Genomic DNA, 21,753 nt, shown 5'->3' with positions numbered 1-21,753 from the left:
AATAGTACATGTATATTTATTTTGACAAGGTCAACACAATGGTCAAATCACTGAATCACATGACCAGAAAACCATATTAGTGTGAAACAAAACACGAAATTGCACATAATGTGAACACAAATGTAAAAATCAGCATCAAACACTGATAAACACTGAATCTATCAGTTATTTTTTGTACATCAAACATTCAGTATGGATATATAGCAATGTACATGTACAAAAAATATATATATGTAACAGAAAGGACAACCAGCCATTTAGTGATTCAAAATTAACATTAAAACAGGTAATATAATATAGACAAGCATGATATATAAAATAAAATGTCGATAACACACAACAAACTGTAGGCCTCTTCAGCTAATTCTTCTTTTCAGCTTCCATCACTTACAACTATAAACCGACACAATCTAAAAAATGGCCTCTATTGCATTGATGAGAGAATGCATTAAAATTTAAAGATATATAATTATACAAGTATTTAATCAGTTTGGAAATAATCGACGCAAGTCATTCCAAAAGTTCTGCATTCTAATCCTTCAGTGAGAATACATGCATTAAAATAAAGTAGATTTTTTTTTTAGATCAAACTGAAACAAATAAACAATTCCTTACAGAAACAGAGTATTAAAAAATTGAAAAAAAAGAATTATTCAAAGGATGCAAACCAATGATTCTTTTAAGGTACTTCACTACACCGAGACTTATACTTTTTAAGACACTACGTCACAAGATGGCAATTTAAATGTTTTGGTAAACTGTTTGTATCAATCGATTCAGATGTATATCGTCATAGCTCAGTGGTTAAAGTATCAGGCTTGTGAACCGCAGGTAATGAGTTCGAATCCACCTGGGGCTTTTGTTCATGTTTACTGAATGACATTTTTGAAAATATCATTTTTTATCTAAAATTGTACATTTTCTCGCCTCTTTGATATATATAATTCTTATCCATCATTCTTTCTATCATAATCAAGTAAATTTCTGCTGATTTGAGAAACTATTTCAAGGTGTAGTGAGGTACCTTAATTTGTTTATATTTCAATGGTTTTTTTTACACCACTTATCTATAGGAAGTTACAAATCAGATTGCTTCAAGTGTGAAAACAAAACAAGCATTCAAAAGGTTTTAATTATTAAATATATAGCTCTTCAAAGCATCTAATTTTAACAACAAAATAAATTTTGGGATTTTTTTGCACAGGTGTTTTAATATTCCATTTCAAGAGATATTGAGTTAATTTTAAGCCCTATATGAGAACAATATTATATTTTGCCTCACAAAAAAAAAGAACTTATTTACCATCTTATTAAATTTATTTACAAAATCCTTCTCCAATTTTATCTACATACATTTGACCAATCTGGATTCTTGTTTTGTTTTTAGTTCTACATCTAAGCAGTTTGGAAAATTCAGCAATTATAGATGAAAATGATCGATACATAATTATGCAAATTACATAATTATGCAAATGACATCTTGACCATTTGAGTATTCTAAACATACTCACTTGGATTATGTTTCTGTAATATCATAAATATCTGACTTACTACTGCAATGTTCTGTGTTTTGTTCTATATCTAAATGGAATGCCCCATTGTCAGATTCAACTCTACTCTATTTAATAAACTATACTCTGCTCTTAAGACTAAGATAGTTCCACTGATATCTATTTCACTTTTATGCTAAAAACATAAATCAACGTAAAATGTTAAAAATCTGATCAGAAATAGTTGATAAAAAAGATCTGCGGAATGAATTTTGATGAAAAAGAAATGTATGTGTCAGAGGATAAAATTCCCAGAAAAAAAATATATATGTAACTGAGATCTGTTCAGAATGTATATCTTGCTTATGATTGAATACCCCAGCCCCCTCCCCCTCCCCCCTTATACAATTTGTTTCATCAAATAGCTATGAGTATTTATGTACTTCTTTAGTTTGTTTTGAAACAAGCAAGCTAAATCTTTAAAATAATTATATTTTCCATCTCCGTAGTCATAAAATTCACTTCCCTATTTGTAAACCAATACCTTTCCAAGACATTAAAGACACATATCCTTAAAGACACGGGCGGCATCCCGGCCATCTTAAAACTGCGGCAACAGAATCAATAAGCCAAATTAATAACACTGTCTCCTTCTTTTTTTCTACAGGGAAAACAAATAATCAATATCTCCCAGAATTAAAGCATTATCACCATTATTTTTTCTTTTTGAAATGTGCAACATCTGACAATATGCATTAAGACTTGTAACTGACATATTTCCTCATCTCTCTCTCTCTCTCTCTCTCTCTCTCTCTCTATGCTTCATCCAACAAATATTTCTTTTGACAATAAGCCCAAACTGATTCTGCATTTCTGTGTCAAAAACAAGAGTACAGCCAAAGAAGGAAGAATATAAAAGCCAGCTAGCCTTTGCAATCACTGGAAGGAATCCAGCAATAACTGCATCAGAGATAATCAATGCCAAATTCAGGCTTATTCATACAGAAAATCCGCTATCTAATGGTACTTAACAGTGGTTTCGCTGACCCAGTCATTATCCCCAATCTTACTCTAAATAAGTGCCAAAAAATCCTCCTCCCCTCTCAAAATGTTTAAATATTCATTCCATGACTCTATTTGTCCTACTACTGGAATGCAAAGATGTCAGGAAAATATATTTCAATGCACTTTCCCTCAATTATCAATGATTTTTTTTAAAAACACAACCTAATTTATCAATCATGCTAGGCAAAATAAAATATTCCCCGGTCCTTTATTATATATTATCTGAAATTCTCTTCTATCATTGATGCGTTAAGATGCTAGTGGAAAGTCTGAAGTCTTTATTACTTGGGTTGTTTTTTTTTAACGACATTATATAGCATTTTATGAAAACATGAAAACACTTTTTGAACAAACTGAACAAGAAGACTTTTGTTATAAGTGTACAAAAAACCCTCCCCTTGTAAAAAAAAATGTCAAATGAATATCATGGATAATGAAATGCTTGCATGTATCAAATAGAAAATTTTATAAGCATAGATCAATGCGATAAGATGATTAATAATTTCTACCTTTGACTGAAAATGTCACATACATGTATAATTAAAGGATATACCTTACAACAAATAATATCCATATTATTGCTTCAGATGTTTTTATATATGCACATGTAAAATAAAAGAAAAAAAAGACAAAGTATTTTTTTCTGACATTGACTAGAAAACTGAAATCCTCCCTCTCTCTCTGCTTAACAGTCAAAGCATGGATCATAATGTACCTTCATGTGCACTCAAAAATGAAGAAGAAATATGGTTTAACAGACTTAGTTACTATCCAGGTACTAAGGTTGTGGGAGGGGAAATGTCATTTTGGATATGTATTCTCTTTAAAATTCCTACAGAGGGACCAAAAAAGTTTATCATTCAAAATTTTTTGGATTTTTTTTTTTATTTTTAAATAAAACCCATTTTATTTTTGTTTACTTACAAAAAAAAGTTTATAGTCAAATTCATGAGTATTGTAAAATTAGTCACTGTGACCAGTTTACTACTGGTAAATTGCTAAATTAAGTTGTCAAACTTTGGACTCTTAGGCTGATTTTAAAATGCATTCTTTAATTATATTCAATATTTTGCTAAATTATAAATTTGATTATTGATTTTAGAGAAAGGTGGGAGTATTGAGTAGAAATAAAGGGAAATAAAATATCGAAGAAGGTGGAATTTCCATGATCAAATAAACACCGTAAATATTTATAGTCGTATCAGATTTTAAAAAGGTCATAGCTGCATGGCAACACTTGTGCAAAATCTTTCATAAATAACTTATGAAGCATGTAGGTTTACGTAGAAAGACCTGCAGTGGTGTCTGAAGTTAGCATTTCAATAAAATATTAAATCACCATCATATAGTTTCATTTCAACATTTTCAAACATTAAGTATCGGTATTTTACCTCTTAACATTGGAATTAAGGAATTAATTTTTTTTGGGGGGGGGGGGGGGGGGGGGGGGTTAGTGAGTTTGTTTTATATACTTTATCTGCCAAACACCTGTCTCCCACTGAGTTCAAATATTTCTCTGGTACATTTAATGAAGTTCAGTAATTTGTCTTCTTATTACATGAATCAATTTATGAAACATGCTACTCTACCTACAATATACACAGAAACATATTTCTCAGTATGTGCACAGGCAATGCAATGTCTATTATCGGAAGTAAATGATAATTTTGATAATCTTATTGACTTTCAAACATTATGAGAGATAAAAAAAAAAACCTCAAATAAATAATACATGAAGTCATGAAAAGTCTGATGTGCTTCCAATACAAAAATGGACCAAGATAACATACAATATTGATACGCTAGATGATATGTGAGATGACATTAAATGAATTTAAATGAATTTAAAAAAAAAAAGGGTAGAAAGTAAAGCTAAAAATGAAGAAATAAAATAATAACATTGAAAGAAATCAAGAGTTACATTTTGCAGAATTAACAAGTGATAAAAGGGCATCATCACAAATTACGCAGCATAGTAAAAAGTAAAAAAAAATTACTTAAAAAAAAAATGTGAACTTGTAGCTTGTTTTTTTTTTTTTCCAGTGTAGTTCTTATTGGAAAGGCACTAATGTTTTGTAGGATTATCAAAGGATAATATATATTCACATAAAGAATAATGCTCATATAGTTCACATGTGTTTGGCAATAAGTTAAAAGGTTCTATGTGAAACTTCTACACATTTATCTACACACATTCAACAATAATCTGTTCACATTATATACTTTCCTGAGAGTTTTAACATACTCACAGTTTTGATAAAAAAAAATGCTGTTCACATTTTGAAATCATTTCATTTGTTTGTTTTTCTGCATATACATGTATTTAAAATACAATTTTTAAATTTTTCAAACCTTTTTTTTTTTTGAAATAATTATCATGTATTACTCCACAGGAAAAACAATACACTTTTAAAATACAAAATAAAAAAAAAATTGCACCAATTTATGTAAATTATTCCTAAAAATCCTTTGTTCTAATGCTTCAAGATGAAAGAAAAGCCACCAGTAGATATTATTCACAAGAAATTGGCTAATTAGTCCAATGAAAGTTGTGTCATTCTGGTTCTTAAAACGAAACTTAATTAAGTGCAACCACTTTTAATATTTTTATCAAAATATTTCCCCCAAAGTTATCATTTTGAATTTAATTACCCAGTATTCTTAAATAACCCAAAATTGATCTTTTCTGCATTAACAGAACTTTGTATGACATCAGTTTGAAAAAATAAAGTCTTGCCCAGTGTATTTGAGATGCTACGTTCAGATTTAATTCAAAATTTACTCAATAATGAAAAGTTTAAAATGAGATAAAATGTTTTCCCTAACTATCGACTATAATCATTTTTTAAGTTGGAACAAGAAATACACAATTTATTCATTTTGGATGCACAGAAAGACAGTTGAAAGAAAAGTCAGTAAATGAAGACATGGACAACCTTAAGAACAATTAATTGATAAATATAATGGATTATAAAATTAATGCTATAAAAATTCATACTCATAACAATATGCACAATGTACAAAAATACTGAATTCATTTTTAAACACATGTATGGGGAGGATAATTGGGAAGAAAAAATATCCACATAAAGCATAAAAAAACAGATACAACTCAACACCTTTGTTTGAAAGACAACATCATGTCAATATGAACATTAAATCTTACCATCTTGCAATTCAATCACAAAATTAACAACCTTCTTTTTTTATAGGCATGGAGAAATCTGGGTAAAAAACCCACTGATCGAAGTACATGTACATACACATATGTATTAACTAAGCAATACATGTACAAACTGATGAAAACAACTGTTTTTCTTAGATGGCCTTATAAAATGGTTAATATCACTAGAAGACTAACACAATTATTACCCTTTGGTAGCATGTACATATTAACAAATCCACACATTAATCTCTTTCTTGAAGGGGTGAGGGGGGATTAGTTGAAGGTGCTGTTGTGCCGCGTTTTGCGACTGCCATTGTCATTATCCTCATAACGACTGCTGACACGGTCCCTCTGAGTGTTCTGCAGAGCCTCCGACTTCGCGATGTCTATCACAGCGTACGTGGGTGGCTGCTCTCTGACCGGAGCGGGTGGGGCTGGGACAGCCTGTGTGGAGACTGACCCCGTGTCTACGGTTATGTACAGACACCCCTGCGGATCCATGGTCGACACGGACTGATTGCTGTAGTTACTCAGTCCGTTGTTCGTGTCTCGCCTGGTCATGAGCGGGGGAGGGGGTCTGGGGGGTTGCTTGTCCGGCTCAACATTCACATAGTTCTGCACGTTGTCTTCTAAGAAGACATCCTCCGTATTAGCCGGAGATCCGTCTTCGGGCTCCAGACCACCATTCTCATTATTACACAAGCTGTCATCACTTGACGTGAACACTAGGTCCGTGTAGTTGATATTGGGCTGATCCCGACTCTGTGGGGGGATGTCCATGTGTAGGATATCAAAGATACTCTGAGTAGCATTAGCAGGGGGCATGGTGTTCTCATACTGATTTCTAATATCGACAGTCGATTGGTTCACATAATTCTCAGTGTTCGGGGGGACGTGTGGATTTCCGTTTCTTTCCATTCCGTTTCTTTGGTTATCATCCCTGTTTTGGAAATCGGGGATTTCAATCATGGATGGGGGGCGGCTATTGCTATGAGTATCTCCCAAAGGATTGGCAGGTGGATCACTTTGTCCCGCCCTTCGAATAGACTCCTGCACTGTGTTGAACAACACTTCTGCTCTCTGACATTTGAAAGCGAAAATTCCAGGTCCTGTGGCGCATCGGCGGCCACTTTCAAATGAAAACAGTTCCTCCTCCCATCCGTAGCGCCTCAGGCAACGTAGCGGCCATCGAATCTCCTTCTGACGGTGATACAGAATTAGGTCCGATTCTGTCACCTCAATTTTCCCATTGTTCAATTCTTCTCCGTGCTCGTCCACGTTGTACACTCTGAATATCCTGCGGTTTCTGCCATTTCTTTCAGGCTTTGTGAAAATGCATCCCATGTTTTGAAAGATTTATGGCATAATCTGCAACAATCAAAATCAAAACACTCAAAAGTTGTTTTAATAGGTAAAATGAATTTTCATATATTATGATGTATAAATATGTATACAGAGTTATAATAACCCTCCCCCTTTAAAATCAAATATCAATCCCCCCAAATAATTTTCTTGTCATGAAAAGTCTGAGTTAAGTTGGGTATATTCTCTGGAACTTTAAAAATTAAATCATTACACATTTTTCTTACATTGTGCCAGAAGCATGTTTGAAAACTGTTTGCGATGTGATCATTTTCAAAAATATTTGTCATTAAATTTGCAAAAAATCCCTCAACTTAAACATTTCCAAATCAGTTACAGCATCTTTCAACTAGTAATTCATTATTAAATTCAGTCTGCACACATTGTCTGTATTTCACTAAATTTGGTAAGAAATAATTCCTGCAAAACCATTACTCACCCAGATATTATGCTTTCTCATTTTCATCTGCAATGCAAAGATAATAATATTAGAAACCAAACCTGTATGTAAATATTGTAAAAAAAAAAAAAAAACATCAAATATCACAGACACCTATCAACACGAGGAATGATCCCAACTAACATATATATAAACCAATCATGCTTGTCTAACATCATCTTTAAACCTAGTTCTTCACTTATTTGTCTGCTTTATTTGTGTAACAATCAACCTAAAGAGATATAAACCTTTGTTCTGTGACAGTTTCTAGATGGAAATGTTACAAACTGAAGATAAACAGCAAGGGGCTTTGCAAGCTGAAGAAACAAACCATGTTTATAACAGGGGCCACATCGCTCACCTGAGCAACAATAGCCAATAAAGGCTTCATACCATGTAAGGGTATCAAATACAAAATATCTAGACAACTTAGCAGAGAATATTTTGATTTTTAAAGATTTTCAATTTTTTTTCCAAACATAGTCTTAAATTAAACATTAAGCTCCATTTGTTGTTTCCATTTTTGAGAATAAGATTTTTCTCTATTTATTCCTATTTTAAAAATTCAACCCTTTCCATTGAGTCCCTACCCAACACCCAGTGATCATGGTTTTACAAACTTGACTACACTACTTGAAGATGCTTCAACACAAGTAACAGCTTTTCTGACCTAAAATGTTTGTTAGAAGATTTTTAAAAAGTTTCTCCATTTATTCTTATGTAAAAATTCACCCATGTTGTGGCCCCACCTTACCGCCAGGGATCATGATCTGAACAAACTTGAATTCACCCTGAGGATACCTCCACACAGGTTTTAGCATTTCAGGCTAATAAATGGTTTTTGAGAATATTCTTGAAAAATTCCATTAAAATTTCAACAATTCAAAATTATCTCCCCTTTATAGAAGGTGTGACCCTTTATTTGAACAAACTTGAATCCCCTTCCCGAAATAATTCCTATGCCAAGTTCGATTGAAATTGGTCTGGCTGCTTTGGGGAAGAAAATATAAATGACAACAATGACTGACAAAAGACAAATTTTGGCCAGAAAAAAATCACTGAAGCCTTTGGCTCAGGTGAGCTAAAAAGACCAATAGGTAACCAAGTTGGGATCTTAGTTGAATACTGCTAAATGCTTTCAAAAAAATCATGTCCCTTAACAGCTGCCATCTTGGGGGGGGGGGGGGGGGGGCATTCTATGGTCTTAGAAGTTTTAGGGTTTGTAACTTTGTCATTTGACATTTAAAATACTAATTCATTTCAATCTTGCATTTTGATTGCCCCAGGATAGGCTACCCATACAATGAAGGGAAATTCAATATTCAAAGAGAATTTATCACAAGATGCAACTACCGGTATGTTTGGTAACAAAAAGAAGTAAAAAATTATTTTTTAAAATCTTTTTGACACTTTAGATGATTCCGCTAAGGGAATAATTGTGTTTTTGTGTGAGATTTTAGTGTCAGAACAGCAAGATATTTTTTAATACAGTTTATTGTCATGTGGATGAAGTCAATCCATTTATATAATTGTACAATGCCAATTGCAACAAGGGCACCGCAAAGCGGAGCATCCACTCCCAAAATGAAAATATTGTGCGGGGAAATGCATTATTTAGAAAAAACATGTAATTGAAGAGACCAAATATTTAACTTGCTAAAAACCATTTGAATTAAAATATTTCGTTTATTCCTATCCCCATGCACGCTCTGTGCGTATCCATGGGGGATGGATGCATTTACGAGGTTGAACAATTGCTCCCATTACTAGGAAAAACACACCACAAACGTGTTAAACTTTAGTAATGTAGTTTAATAAATTTTCTTTATCCAGTGACATACCATCTTCGCTAGCCAAGGGTTTTCGGTCCACTTTGCTCCCCATAATTTTTCTCTATGGGGAGCAAAGTGGACCGAAAACCCTTGGCTAGCGAAGATGGTGACATACATTATGCATGTAGAAAATTAGTGTAGGCAAATTTAAGTTTCATTTTGAAAAGGAAACGTATCTAAGATCTGTCAATTTATAGTCTGCTATATGAGAAAATTCAAGTTAACATATGTCGTAACTTTAACCCCATATTTTAAAAAGAGTAACATATCTTCAGTGATTAACATGAAATGAATTCCCTGTTAATCGCGTTGATGATATTTGTCAAAGTCTCTTCTGAATTATGAACCTGTTCTTCTCTATTAAGTAATTTGTTAAATACAGACCGAAATTCGGCTCAGACGGCTGCTTATTTCGATTAAATTAGGGTGAACTTAATCTCCTGCTTGCTTCAGTTTTTCACGTTGGACATCCTTTAAACTCCCCATTTCTCAAAAATGTTTGCTTTTTACCTTTACAGGGCTTACATCCAACAAATTATCAAGTTGTTTACTTTCTCTAAATTTTGCTAAAAAGGCTGAAATGGACACACATATATACATACATACATACATACATACACACACACGCACAGCAGCGATGCTATATCCCCCTCGCAACAAGTTGTGCGAGGGGATAATAAAGTGTGTTCTTATGCTGTCCAAAGTTAAATCTGTATATATGTATATTCATATAACATCACCTGAACACATTAAGTTTTAGAGAAATTATCGTTTTGAAGTTTAAAAAAAAAAAGAAGCCCTATTTCAATATCATCATTTCCAGTTTGGTTTTATTTTTAACTTCTACCTGCATGGTGGTGAAAATTTTAATTTGTCAAATCTGTTTAATCTAGCTGTCGAACTGGATAGGAATGTCAGGGCATCATGTAACTAAAACAGTTGCAATTAGCACAGGATAGAGAGTGGCCTCTGGCCCAAAAGGGATATCACTATCAACAGTAGGCGTAAGTTTTAATTTACTTACGGAGGCTGGGTGGTCACAATTTAACCATCAGATCTTCCTTAAACTTTCAGAGATGATTTTTTCGTAATTATTTATCATTTTTTTTTTTTTTTTAAATTCGTACTTTTTAGCTTTAAAATCGGAGCAATTTTCTCTATCTTATACAAAGCTCTCCTACTTAAGGAGATCTATATATATAGTCAAATAAAATGGCCATGACTATCCAGTCCTTTTCAAGGTATTGACCAATCAAAATGAACTTAGAGGTATCACACCGGTAATCGACCAATCAAAATGAACTTAGAGGTGTCACACCGGTAATCGACCAATCAAAATGAATTTAGAGGTATCACACCGGTAATCGACCAATCAAAATGAGCTTAGAGGTATCAAACCGGTAATCGACCAATCAAAATGAACTTAGAGGTATCACATCGGTAATCGACCAATCAAAATGAATATAGAGGTATCACACCTGTAATAGACCAATCAAAATGAACTTAGAGGTATCAAACCGGTAATCGACCAATCAAAATGAACTTAGAGGTATCACACCGGTAATCGACTTCAGAATTATTTTTTTCCTTGACTGCATTTATACATTTTCAATTGTAGTTCCATATATACTTCAGAATTATTTTTTTCCTTGACAGCATTTTTACATTTTCCTTTACTCAGTTTTAAAATTATTTGTACCACTGAGAAGGATATTTCATGTATTTTGTTAGGTGTTGATCTTTTTTCACAGGGACTACTTCTTTCAGGGCACATGCAGCAGCTTCCTGGGGAGTGTACAGTCTGTTTGTATACAAACAGAAAACACGTGGTTTTGAGGGTAGACCTGTTTGGAGCTAGATATTTTGAGAAAATGCCGTATCGCTTGCCCTTTTTATGGTGTTAGCTGATGAGATAGGTAACAAATAACATTTCCTCTGAATATTTTGTCATGAGAAATACAAACTAATTTTTAAGATTTTTTTCCCTCTATAGTGCTATATAGTGAAAACAATTATCGGTGTGATACCTTAAACATCCAATTGTTTTCTCAATTTTGTAAAAAAGGACAGAATCTGATGAGAATTGCTGCCCTGCAGTGTAGTGAAGTTTTGCAAAAATCACCATTAACTGTATGATATTTCATAATAAATATGTGATTAGGGAGTCCCAACCATTTCTATTGTATTCTTAAACAAGGTCTATAATAACCGGATTTTTTTAATAACAAAAACAGCATCTGGTGCATAGATTGAATAAAAGATTGGCTTGCAGAAGAAACTGTCTAGAACCATGTTTCATTGGTCAATATCTAACCCCTGTTGATAACATGTCCTTTATTGTACATCTCTTTTTATCTATTTCCTACTTTGATTATTCCAAAATCAATTTGCTCTTCCATTAGCAACTCTGTGTCTAATCAAAGCAGTATGGGTACATGTATATTGATACGCGTAATATGGGATCATCTTACAATTAAGGTTGCTGTGAAAACTTCATTGTTAGGACAAATAATTATCTGATCCAACACAATGGATGTTGAATAAATTCATTCTCTTGCCTAGTTTCTTGACAAGTTTATTACAACTACGGCAAGCTGACTAACCAATGAAAACTAGTACAACGTATCTCATTTTAAAAACATACGCAAATCAAGAAATTTCAGGAAATACACAAAAGCCACGAACATTGGTCCCCCACGAACAATGACGATTGCACAGTACACTATATATTATTTAAAAATGTGATAAACTGTATTGTTGTAGATCTTCAAAAAAATTATTTTTCAAATTTGAATATAGGAAAATCAAAATGTTTTCCTAAATTTGGGTTTTCTAAGTATAAAATTTAAAGACCTTATTTCTTTAAATTAGAGAAACACAAAATTATGAATGAGCTTGGTAAAATGCTAATTACAATCCAAGCTTGTTGTGAAACGTCGACGTGATTTGTAAGTAATAACCACTTATTTTTTAAGTAATTTACCCTCGATATCTCGAATACTTGCATATCTCAAAGTTTTTAAACAGTCCCATCTAGTTCGAGATAATGAAGCTTGACTGTAATGACAAATTGCTGTTAAGGTACATAAACTGTTGACTTTAAATTTGTAAGCACTATATTGAAACAAATTCATAAATGTCTTTATGGATAGAAAAAGCTTGCTGCCAATAGGAATTTGATCCAAACTCTAAATTGCTACATGCAATCTTTCAGACACAACTTACTCAAAATATAATACTATAACGCTGGTACATCTAACCTCTACTCAAAATTTGATTTCTGTTGGCCTGTGCTTAGTGAAGTAGCAGCATTAGATACTCAAATCCCATTTCAACAAATTAGTTTTAGTCCATGGCCAGGAGAATGAAAGTGGGTCTAACAAGCCCCTGGGACAAGCGTTCGACAACAATTATGGAAGTTAAGCAACCAAGAGCCAAAGCGTCTCCCATGAAACACATGTGACCAATGACAATCGGTGGTTCCAATATCCTTCGTTTCATGATAGAAAGCCTTGACTTTGGACAATAATTGTATAACAGACACGCTTCTGTCCACAAATACACAGACTTGTTAACGTCCAAGTCAATTTACATGGATTGCCTTGTAATGATTATAAACTTTTAGAAATAACAGTTTTAACATATTGCCTTTCTGTATGAATTCAGGTGTCAAATTCATGAAGACAAAACTTATAAATATAATAGACCCATAAATTTACCAATCGCCCATTAACTTTACCTTACCCAAGATCATTTAAGGTACACAATATGAATGCAAATATGCATTAACTTATCAATTATTCAAAAGTTTTCCAGAGTGCTTTAATCATTATTAACTGAAATATGTGCAGATTCAATCATGATTCAATTAAAGATACAACGCTTCTAACAAATATACTTGCGATAAAACCCACAGAACAGGATGATAATTAATATTTAAACAAAAGCTTATCACTGAACAAATAGACTACATAATGAATAAACAATGTGAAAATTATCAATTTTAGTACCCCAATTTTGAACATGACAGTAATTTCAGACTGTTTTTTAGTCTTTACCATTGATCATTTCAAATTCTCACAAATCATAAATCACATATGAAATTAAAAGTGAAATTTCCCAATCCCAAAGTTATTCTTTAAATTTATTAATTATCATATTTTAGGATATGATGGTGTTATTTCAAAAATGCATGTTCAATTTCACTGTAATATTTATAAATTTAGATTTACTTACAATTATAAAAGAATAGGCCAAAACCATAATCCAAATTGAGACACAAATGCCCGTTCAAGAGCATTATTTTCAGTCGGCCCTGTCTTTAATGTTCAAGGATCACTCCAAAATAGATACAAGACAAATCTGGAAGGAAACATTTAAACATGGAAAATACTTCATGTAAAACTCAACTTTAATTAAATTAGGTGGCCTAGAAACCCACAATTACGGTAAAAACACGAGAGGCGGGGACATATCCTTCTTGATGAAGCACTTAAAAAGGTTGGAGCAAAGAGCATGATTGATACAGAGATGGAATAGGACGAAGAGAAGATAAAAAGAAAGCTTGATGCAGACCTAGATTGCACTCGAAACTGATAAAAACCTTTTAATAAATACCCGAACAAAAAGATGGTAGCGTCTACAGAACAATTGTTTTATCTGATAGCGGGGCAACACCTTCCTGTATAAAAATCCAATAATCTCTCCAGTCGACAGTGAAAGTCTGTGCAACTGCTTCCAACTGCTAAACAGCGTCTGCTGTGGAAATGAGCTAATACAATTGTAGGACACGCATGAAAATCATCTCCAATTTGTCTGGATGAGCTACTACCGTTTTGTGCTTTCAATGAGCTTTTTCTCTGTGTGTGTTTTTCAACATGCTACATTGCTATGATCAAATTTTTCCTATATTACAGGAACTCAATTCATCCTTATACACCCCTTGAGCTCCCTTCTTTAATTAAATCAACCCCCCCCCCCCCCCCCCCCCGAAAAAAATTATCTGGTATTTTTTTAAAAATTTGAACAAAAATGAAACTTGATTAAAAATACATGTGCATGTATATACAGTTGAACTTCAATATCTCGAACACTGATATCTCGAATACAATGGATATGTTGAAGTGATTTGTAAGTCCCAATACTCAGATATCTCAAAGTTTTTAAACAATCTGATCAAGTTCAAGATAACGAAGTTTGACTGTATGTTTTTAAATATTAAGCAGGGGAATCAACAAATTACTGGTACTATACCTATCAAATCCAATTAGAATTGTCTAGCCATACATTAACAATTCAGTACCTAAAAAATCTACAAGTTTTACCTTTAAAATTCAATCTAGTTTAAATCTATAAAGAACACATTTTTTCAGGAAGGTTTATAAAAAATGTTCTGTTTTTTCTTCCTGCAACATTCTGATGATGAATAAATGCCCATTCAAATTTTAGGGTAATTTTTCTCTGGTTAATTATATATTAACCCAATCTGATCAAAGTTTCAACCTGCTTTTGTTATAAATATCTCTATGATAATAATTAACATCTAATTCAATTGGCAGACGAAAAGAGCTAGAATATGATAAATGCTTAATTTAGTACATTGTAGAGAATGAAGACTGACACAGATTCTAAATATTCATGTCAGATGTCACCAGTTATCCTAGAATTCTATACCAATTATCATCACGCTTAACCTCAAATTCCACAGCCAATGGATCGAATTAAGGTACCTCACTACATGTACATCTACACTTATACTTTTTAAGACACTACATCACAAGATGGCGATTTAAATGTTTTGTTAAATTGTTTATATCGTACGATTGGGTTGTACGATTGGGTTGTATATCGTCATAGCTCAGTGGTTAAAGTATCAGGCTTCTGAACTGCAGATCAATTGAGTTCAATCCGCCAGGAGTTTTTGTTCATGTTAACTGAATTAAATGAAAATGTAATTTTTCATCCAAATTTGCACATTTTTTTTCCTATTAGATTTGAATACTTCTTATCCATAATGAAATCTATCATAATCAAGTAATTTTTTGCTGATTTGAGAAAATATTTCATGGAGTAGTGAGCCACCTTAACCTTTATCCCAAATTCCATATCTAATGTCATCCAAATTCAACTGTAAAATTTCAATTTCCAATGCCAGCAATGTCAATCTGATTAAAATCAGATCTTTCATTTGATCTGCTCTGAAAAATTCGATGTCACTTTGTCTAGCAACAGAGCCAATCAAAAATCTAATTAATTAATCATCTTGTGTAAAAGTGCTCCTGAAAATTTACATCTTGTACTGTCAATGGAAACAAAATACTCAAAAAATGCATTTTTTAAGTATGAATGAAAGATATACTGGGCAAAAAAAAAGAAAGGATATAACTTACAATGTACATAACAAAGTAATTTTTCATGCGAACTGAAAATCCAGCCTATCTGCAATTTTTTTGTTTCATTGTTACTGAGTATGATGTAACCATTCCTGGGTAATTTCATGAATTCTGATTGAATATCAAAGAATATTCAATGAATTTGACAGAAATGCTGTAATGCAATGTCAATACTAATCTATAACAAAGTCAGTTCTTCTTCCATGTTCTTTTAGTGCAACCTAAACCCCTTCCCCTTACACATGCATACAGACTTATGAATAATGCTTCTTGGTAATCATAATAATAAACTAAGTGATGGAGAAAGCCTGTAATATACATAGTTTTTCTGATATTCATTTATAAAGGCAATTATAATTATATTCACTCTCAAAGAGCTGCAACATAAACAATGCATAATTATATAAGAGTGCGATTTGGAGGTCTGAATATTTCATGACTAAGTCGTAGTAAAGATTTCAATAAAATATTCACCCCAAATTAGTGTTGTCTGGGAAATCTATTACCCATTTCCTTCTCAGAGTTTGCGCTCGTAGACATGAGTGTACATCACCATGTTTACTGTCAATTCAGGAGCCTCAAAATCCCATTGCCACTAATGAAAAGCCACGGTAAATTCATTAATACAATTCCATTGAGAAACAAAAATTCACATTCCTCACCAGCCTCCATATAGATATATATGTACTGGTAACATCAAGTGATGGAAAAATGCAAAGAGAGGGAGAGAGAGAGAGATTGTGTGAGAATGGCTGCACAATTTTCAAGCAATTTGTAGGCCAATATTCCTTTTTTTTATTTCTTTTTTTTAAAACTATTACGGCACAGCCCCCGTTGTCGAAAACAACTTTACGGTAGTTGTCTGGTGGTTCACGAGGGCCATTATACTTACTTTAGTAAATTAATAGGACAAGATAAATGACTGTGGGGTGCAATGTGTCACTTTCTGCAGACGACAGGTGTTGAAAATAGTCTAGGCGACAACAGATTCCAGAAATAACTTGCCTATACATCCTCCTCGTGGCTTTTCTCTTTTTATTATTTTGAATTTAACGCAGACTTTCTACAAATATACTGCATGTAGGATGATGATGTAAAGGGCTCCTGGCAAATCTGTCTGTCCAAAGGCATTTCTGTATTGTTTGGGGAGAATACAAATCAAGTCGGCATCATGATATTTGCATGCAGACATCTTGTTTCTTTAGAAATAAAATGTTTTAGAGACAAAAGAAGGCCTTCTATTTCTGTCATATTTTTCTTCTCCTCATCTCCCAATAAAAAGAACTTTTATTAAATATTATTATTCCTTTTTTTCTTTTGAAATTCAATTTCAATGTTTGTTGACACTTGTACCTTGCATCATTTATAACCAACATTTGTTTAGGGGGAGATGGGGGAGGTTATTACTTGGGGGAGGGGGAAGGGGGAATGGGAGGGTGAGAGGGAATAAGAAATTTACAGGTATTAAAATTATTCTTGCATGTATATCTTTATTCATTAGACATACCGGAGGAGTATAATAATATTCATGGTGCTCAGAATTCATAAATATGTCTGCACACACTCTCTTTGGGAGAGGAGGAAAAGTTTTTAGAACTTGTGCCAAATCCCATTGCTTAAAATTATTTACAAAATCATGTTCTAATCAAATTACACTCACATAGTTTGGATTTGATGCACAAAAGATGTTACTGACCCCCCCCCCCCCCCCCTTCTATTTTTCATGACTGTGTTACTTATTTAAACATGGTCAAAATGCCATGCAAGGTACATGTATTATTAAATGAAAGATGAGAGGTTAACATGCTCAGCTGATCAATCTGAAAATATCTGTATCATTTGCTGGTTAAGGAGGCTTGATGATCAAAAATTCACCATCAGCTCTACCTAAAGATAAGATATGATTTGTTTACCTATAAACTATTATTTAGTAAAGAAAAAATCCATATATTTTACCTTTTAAATTTGGGTATTATTTTCTTTAATTATGATATACAATTCTTCAAAAGGAGACCAATACAGTCTAAAAATTGCCACAATCATTGAGTCCTCTTAATTACAAGTCATATGTAAATCAATTTTCACTTATTGATTTTTTTCTTGCAGGGTTCTGGTGCGATACATATATATACACATGTACCTATATTATCTGTAAAGTTAAGATATCAATATGAAATGATTAAAAATAAAGACATGTTACATTTGCAAAATTTGGATATTTACCCCAAAAAAATGAAATATTCTGAACTTAATATATTTATTCTATACGCAATGAACAGTTTCAAACAGCATGCATTTATGATTTTTTTTAATAATAATGATCATAGACAAGAAAATAAAATCAAAGGTGCAAAATATTAATCCATCACAAATAATTCCTAATCAATTGTCCCAATGAGATTTATTTATCAAAGGGCCGCTTTTATTTGTGCTCCATATGAGATTAATTAAACATTAATCTCTCAAACACTTACACACAAAATAAATCTAGAGCAGGTAAAGATTTCTTTCTTTTAATATTTGATTGGATTTATTTACAAAACGAGAATTGATAGGTCACTGATCTCCACTCCATTTAATGGATACACTGGTTTAGATGACTGTTGTGACTATTTCAGAGAGAGAGAGAGAGAGAGAGAGAGAGAGAGAGAGAGAGAGAGAGAGAGAGAATATCTGAAAAATTGTACCAATAAATTTCAATTGTAAAAGTCAACATTATTAAGTAAAGTATTGACAAAACTTGCTTTTCAATGCAGGAAGCAGGAAGGTCAGAAAGGAGAGAAAGAAGAGAAGGCTGTGTTTCCTCTCTTTTTTATGGGGGGGGGGGGGTAGGTAGGGGAGGGAAGAGGGTTCAAGTCTATGATTTTAAATACTGTTGAATCATTAGATTTCGTGGTGGCTCAATTTTCGTGGAATTCGTGGGTACCTCTCATCCACGAATTAACATCCTCCACGAATTAATAAATTAGGGTAATAAAGTCATATTTTTTTTATAGGTTTAAGAGAATACACGAAACTACGTCCCCACGAACCTGTTAAATTTAAGCAATCAACGAATATTCGCCCCCACGAAAATTAATGATTCCACAGTAGGTTACACTACAGAAGAATTGTTGTACATAAATAATGAACTTGACACACTGTTAGAAATCAAGGATGCAAGAAAAAGGAGATAATGGACAACAATCAGTTTGGATAAAAAATTCATAACTAAATGGTTATAGTTAAAGGACCTACATGTGAATAATTAATATCTAACCCTAAAATTAAAGTCAGATCTAAATAATTCTTTTATAGACAATTTTTTACGATGTGAAGGCTAGTACATAAAACACTTTCACAGACATATTTTTATATCATACATTTTAAAAAAGATAATTTGTCTGGAGAAGAAAACACTTGATGAATAGGAGAGAAAGCAGACAAAATATTATCTCTTTTTTACTATTAAATGAAAATGCCATAAACTTTTACAACACTAATTATTTTTTTCTCAACAAATTTGAAACCTCAACTACTATACATGTAGATTAACTCTGAGCTGCTTGTAACAGCTGTTATACAGTAAAGTGAATTAATGGTATGGTGTGGTACTAAGCAAAACTGTGACAGGAATCATACCACAATTATCTACAGTTGAACTTTGATTTCTTGAACTCTGATATATCGAAAACAATGGATATTTATGTCAAAGTGATTTGTAAGTCCCAACCACTTATTTTCAAAGTATTTTACCTTCAGTATTTTGAATACTCGGATATCTAAAAGTTTTTAAACAGTCCCATCTAGTTTGAGATGACGAAGTTTGAATACAGTTATCATTGTCTGTCTGATAATATAGCTACTACTGGGTTACCCACGTAAAAATCCCCTGTCCACACAACCTAATTAAGAAAATTATCAAATGTTCATTTGTTAATAATTAAATTTTTGTTGTAACACATTATCTAATTGCTTATATTAAAAAGATTTGTCTTTATTGTATAACATAACTTGCTTACATCACTTTATGACGCCTGTGCAAGATACTAGTATATTAATCCACTTAACATTACATATAAAGTTGGTACAAATTAATGTAATTTTTTCATAGTAATACATCTTATTTTCTAAACTTACTACATGAATTAAAAAATTTAAATTCTAAGAATTCAGTTGGATTTAAAATCTACCTATGTGATATGAGTATACCATAAATTAAAGACAGTTTACATTTAAAAAAAAAAAAAACTCTTTACCCTTAATGCCACCTTTTGAGAGAAAAAAAAACAATTTGCAGTTGTTAAGGCATTAAGTTATGTCATACATGTTGTAGGTAGAAATTAATTTATTCCTTAAATAAAATGTTAAAATCTTCCCTGTTAAATTGAGTGATATAAGAACACATGGATGGAAAGTTTTGTGTTCAAATAAAATCTTTTCTACAAGCTACTTGTATCTGTCACATAGGGGTGTAAGGAGATAAACTAATTAAAATTGTTAATCTTGGATTTCTATTTCCCACCTTCCTTTGAATTTAGCAAAAAAGTTTTCAGTTGTTTGAGTGATGTTAATGATACTTAACTGTAAGCTAGAAATGATTAAAGCATGGAGGCTTTGGTTAACAGCAATAAATGGGCAAACAATAACGAGCAAGCAAGTGATCTTTCAATATACAAGCATTTGTGAAAGAAGCAAAATCAACAATATGCAAAGATAAACTAAACTGTATCTAAGATTTTTATACACAAGCTGAAATATTTTATAAAAATTCAATCTACATATTACGCACAGTTTAAATAAAGAAAATACAAGAAATACAGTCACAGTGGGGTTTTTAGGTGGTTTTTTTTGGCAAATTAATCTCTGAACATGAAAGCTAGACTTTTTCCTTTGCCTTAAGATATTCATATTCCAATTTCATTTTCAGAGGAAAATAACATAATCATAATTCAATACACTCTGAATTCTCACCTTAATACAGCTTGCTATGCCTCTCAAACAAATGAATGAATGAATGAAAGACATGCAATAAAAGTACTTTGAATGACATTTCGTGAAGATATTTGAACTTAAAACTGCGTCGTTTGAAATCGTAAATGCTAAACATCTCCCCCAACATGTTCAATAACCAGCTGATAACCCACGATTTTTGGCTACAAAACCCACTGTGTAGGGTGCATGTGGGTGGGTGTTGGGGCTTGGTGGTCGTCGGAAAAGCAAAGATACCAAGAACCTGACATTTAAAATCTGCGTTGTAAAACTCAAAATAAAGAAACGGAGTCGACATTTTCAGCCTCTTTCATTATTGTCCGTGACTTTGCAATTAACCGGGTCTGTATACATATACATGTACCATGATCAAAATCATTTTTGAACAAAGACGAGTAAAATAAGATCGTAGGGCTTGGTTAAACACACGAGCCTTCATCTACTATTTTTCAACATTTATCAATAAAAACATTTTTTCTTATAATTCATGTAATTATTAAATATAAAGCTTTCTTACCATTTACATCGCAGTCAATTCTTAATGAAATCTTTAATTCATTCGCACTTTGGACACGGGTGGTGCTAATTTCAGTAAACACCAATACACAGTAGAATTGACGAAACATGTACACTGTAAAAAGTATGTGTATGGTATTCTTGTTATAAACTAAATTCGTGCAAAATAATAAAACATGAACTCGGATTTAACATTAAAATACTAGTTGTATAATAAATAATCATCATTTTATGATCGTGGTTCATTGTGGTTGTTCCTACACCTCGAGCCCGATTCATACTGTTGAGATCGTCCTGACAGTGGACATGCATATAGTAAAACACAACCATTCAATGTTAGAGGGAAAAAAACCCCACAAAAAACAACCACAACAACAAAAACAAGAAAAAAACCAGTTAACATTAACTTTTAAAAATATGTAAGAACAGAGTTTATTTTTTCTACTGTAATTTTTAACCCTCATTCCAGCCTTTTCGAGTTATCTTCTAACATTTATTTTGTGATGTCACAGCTAGGTTA

The 21,753-nt window shown here is 32.5% G+C and overlaps 1 protein-coding gene across 5 annotated transcripts; it reads right to left on the bottom strand.

The window, feature by feature from the left end:
• LOC105330769 (uncharacterized) lies at positions 1-21,391 on the bottom strand. Of its 5 annotated transcripts, none has more exons than XM_034479301.2 (4): positions 21,235-21,389; positions 13,591-13,716; positions 7,523-7,549; positions 1-7,089 (listed from the first exon to the last, which is right to left on the bottom strand). In XM_034479301.2, exon 4 carries the CDS (start codon positions 7,063-7,065, stop codon positions 5,995-5,997), a length of 1,071 nt encoding a protein of 356 aa, XP_034335192.1. In that variant the 5' UTR covers positions 7,066-7,089; positions 7,523-7,549; positions 13,591-13,716; positions 21,235-21,389; the 3' UTR covers positions 1-5,994. The 5 variants fall into 5 exon arrangements, with proteins under 5 accessions (XP_034335192.1, XP_065926798.1, XP_065926799.1 ...); XM_066070726.1 differs by lacking the exon at positions 21,235-21,389 and adding an exon at positions 16,221-16,362; XM_066070727.1 differs by lacking the exon at positions 21,235-21,389 and adding an exon at positions 13,972-14,100.
• Positions 21,392-21,753: the final 362 nt, after the last annotated feature.

The sequence above is a fragment of the Magallana gigas genome, chromosome 9 (assembly GCF_963853765.1).
Source record: "Magallana gigas chromosome 9, xbMagGiga1.1, whole genome shotgun sequence".
Taxonomy (NCBI): domain Eukaryota; kingdom Metazoa; phylum Mollusca; class Bivalvia; order Ostreida; family Ostreidae; genus Magallana; species Magallana gigas.
Note: the sequence above shows the minus strand (reverse complement) of the source record. Positions and strands in the feature narration are given on the sequence as shown.

Coding starts and splice junctions, on each gene's coding strand:
- LOC105330769 (XM_011432670.4), bottom strand. CDS start 7,065: ATGGGATGCATTTTCACAAAGCCTGAAAGAAATGGCAGAAACCGCAGG.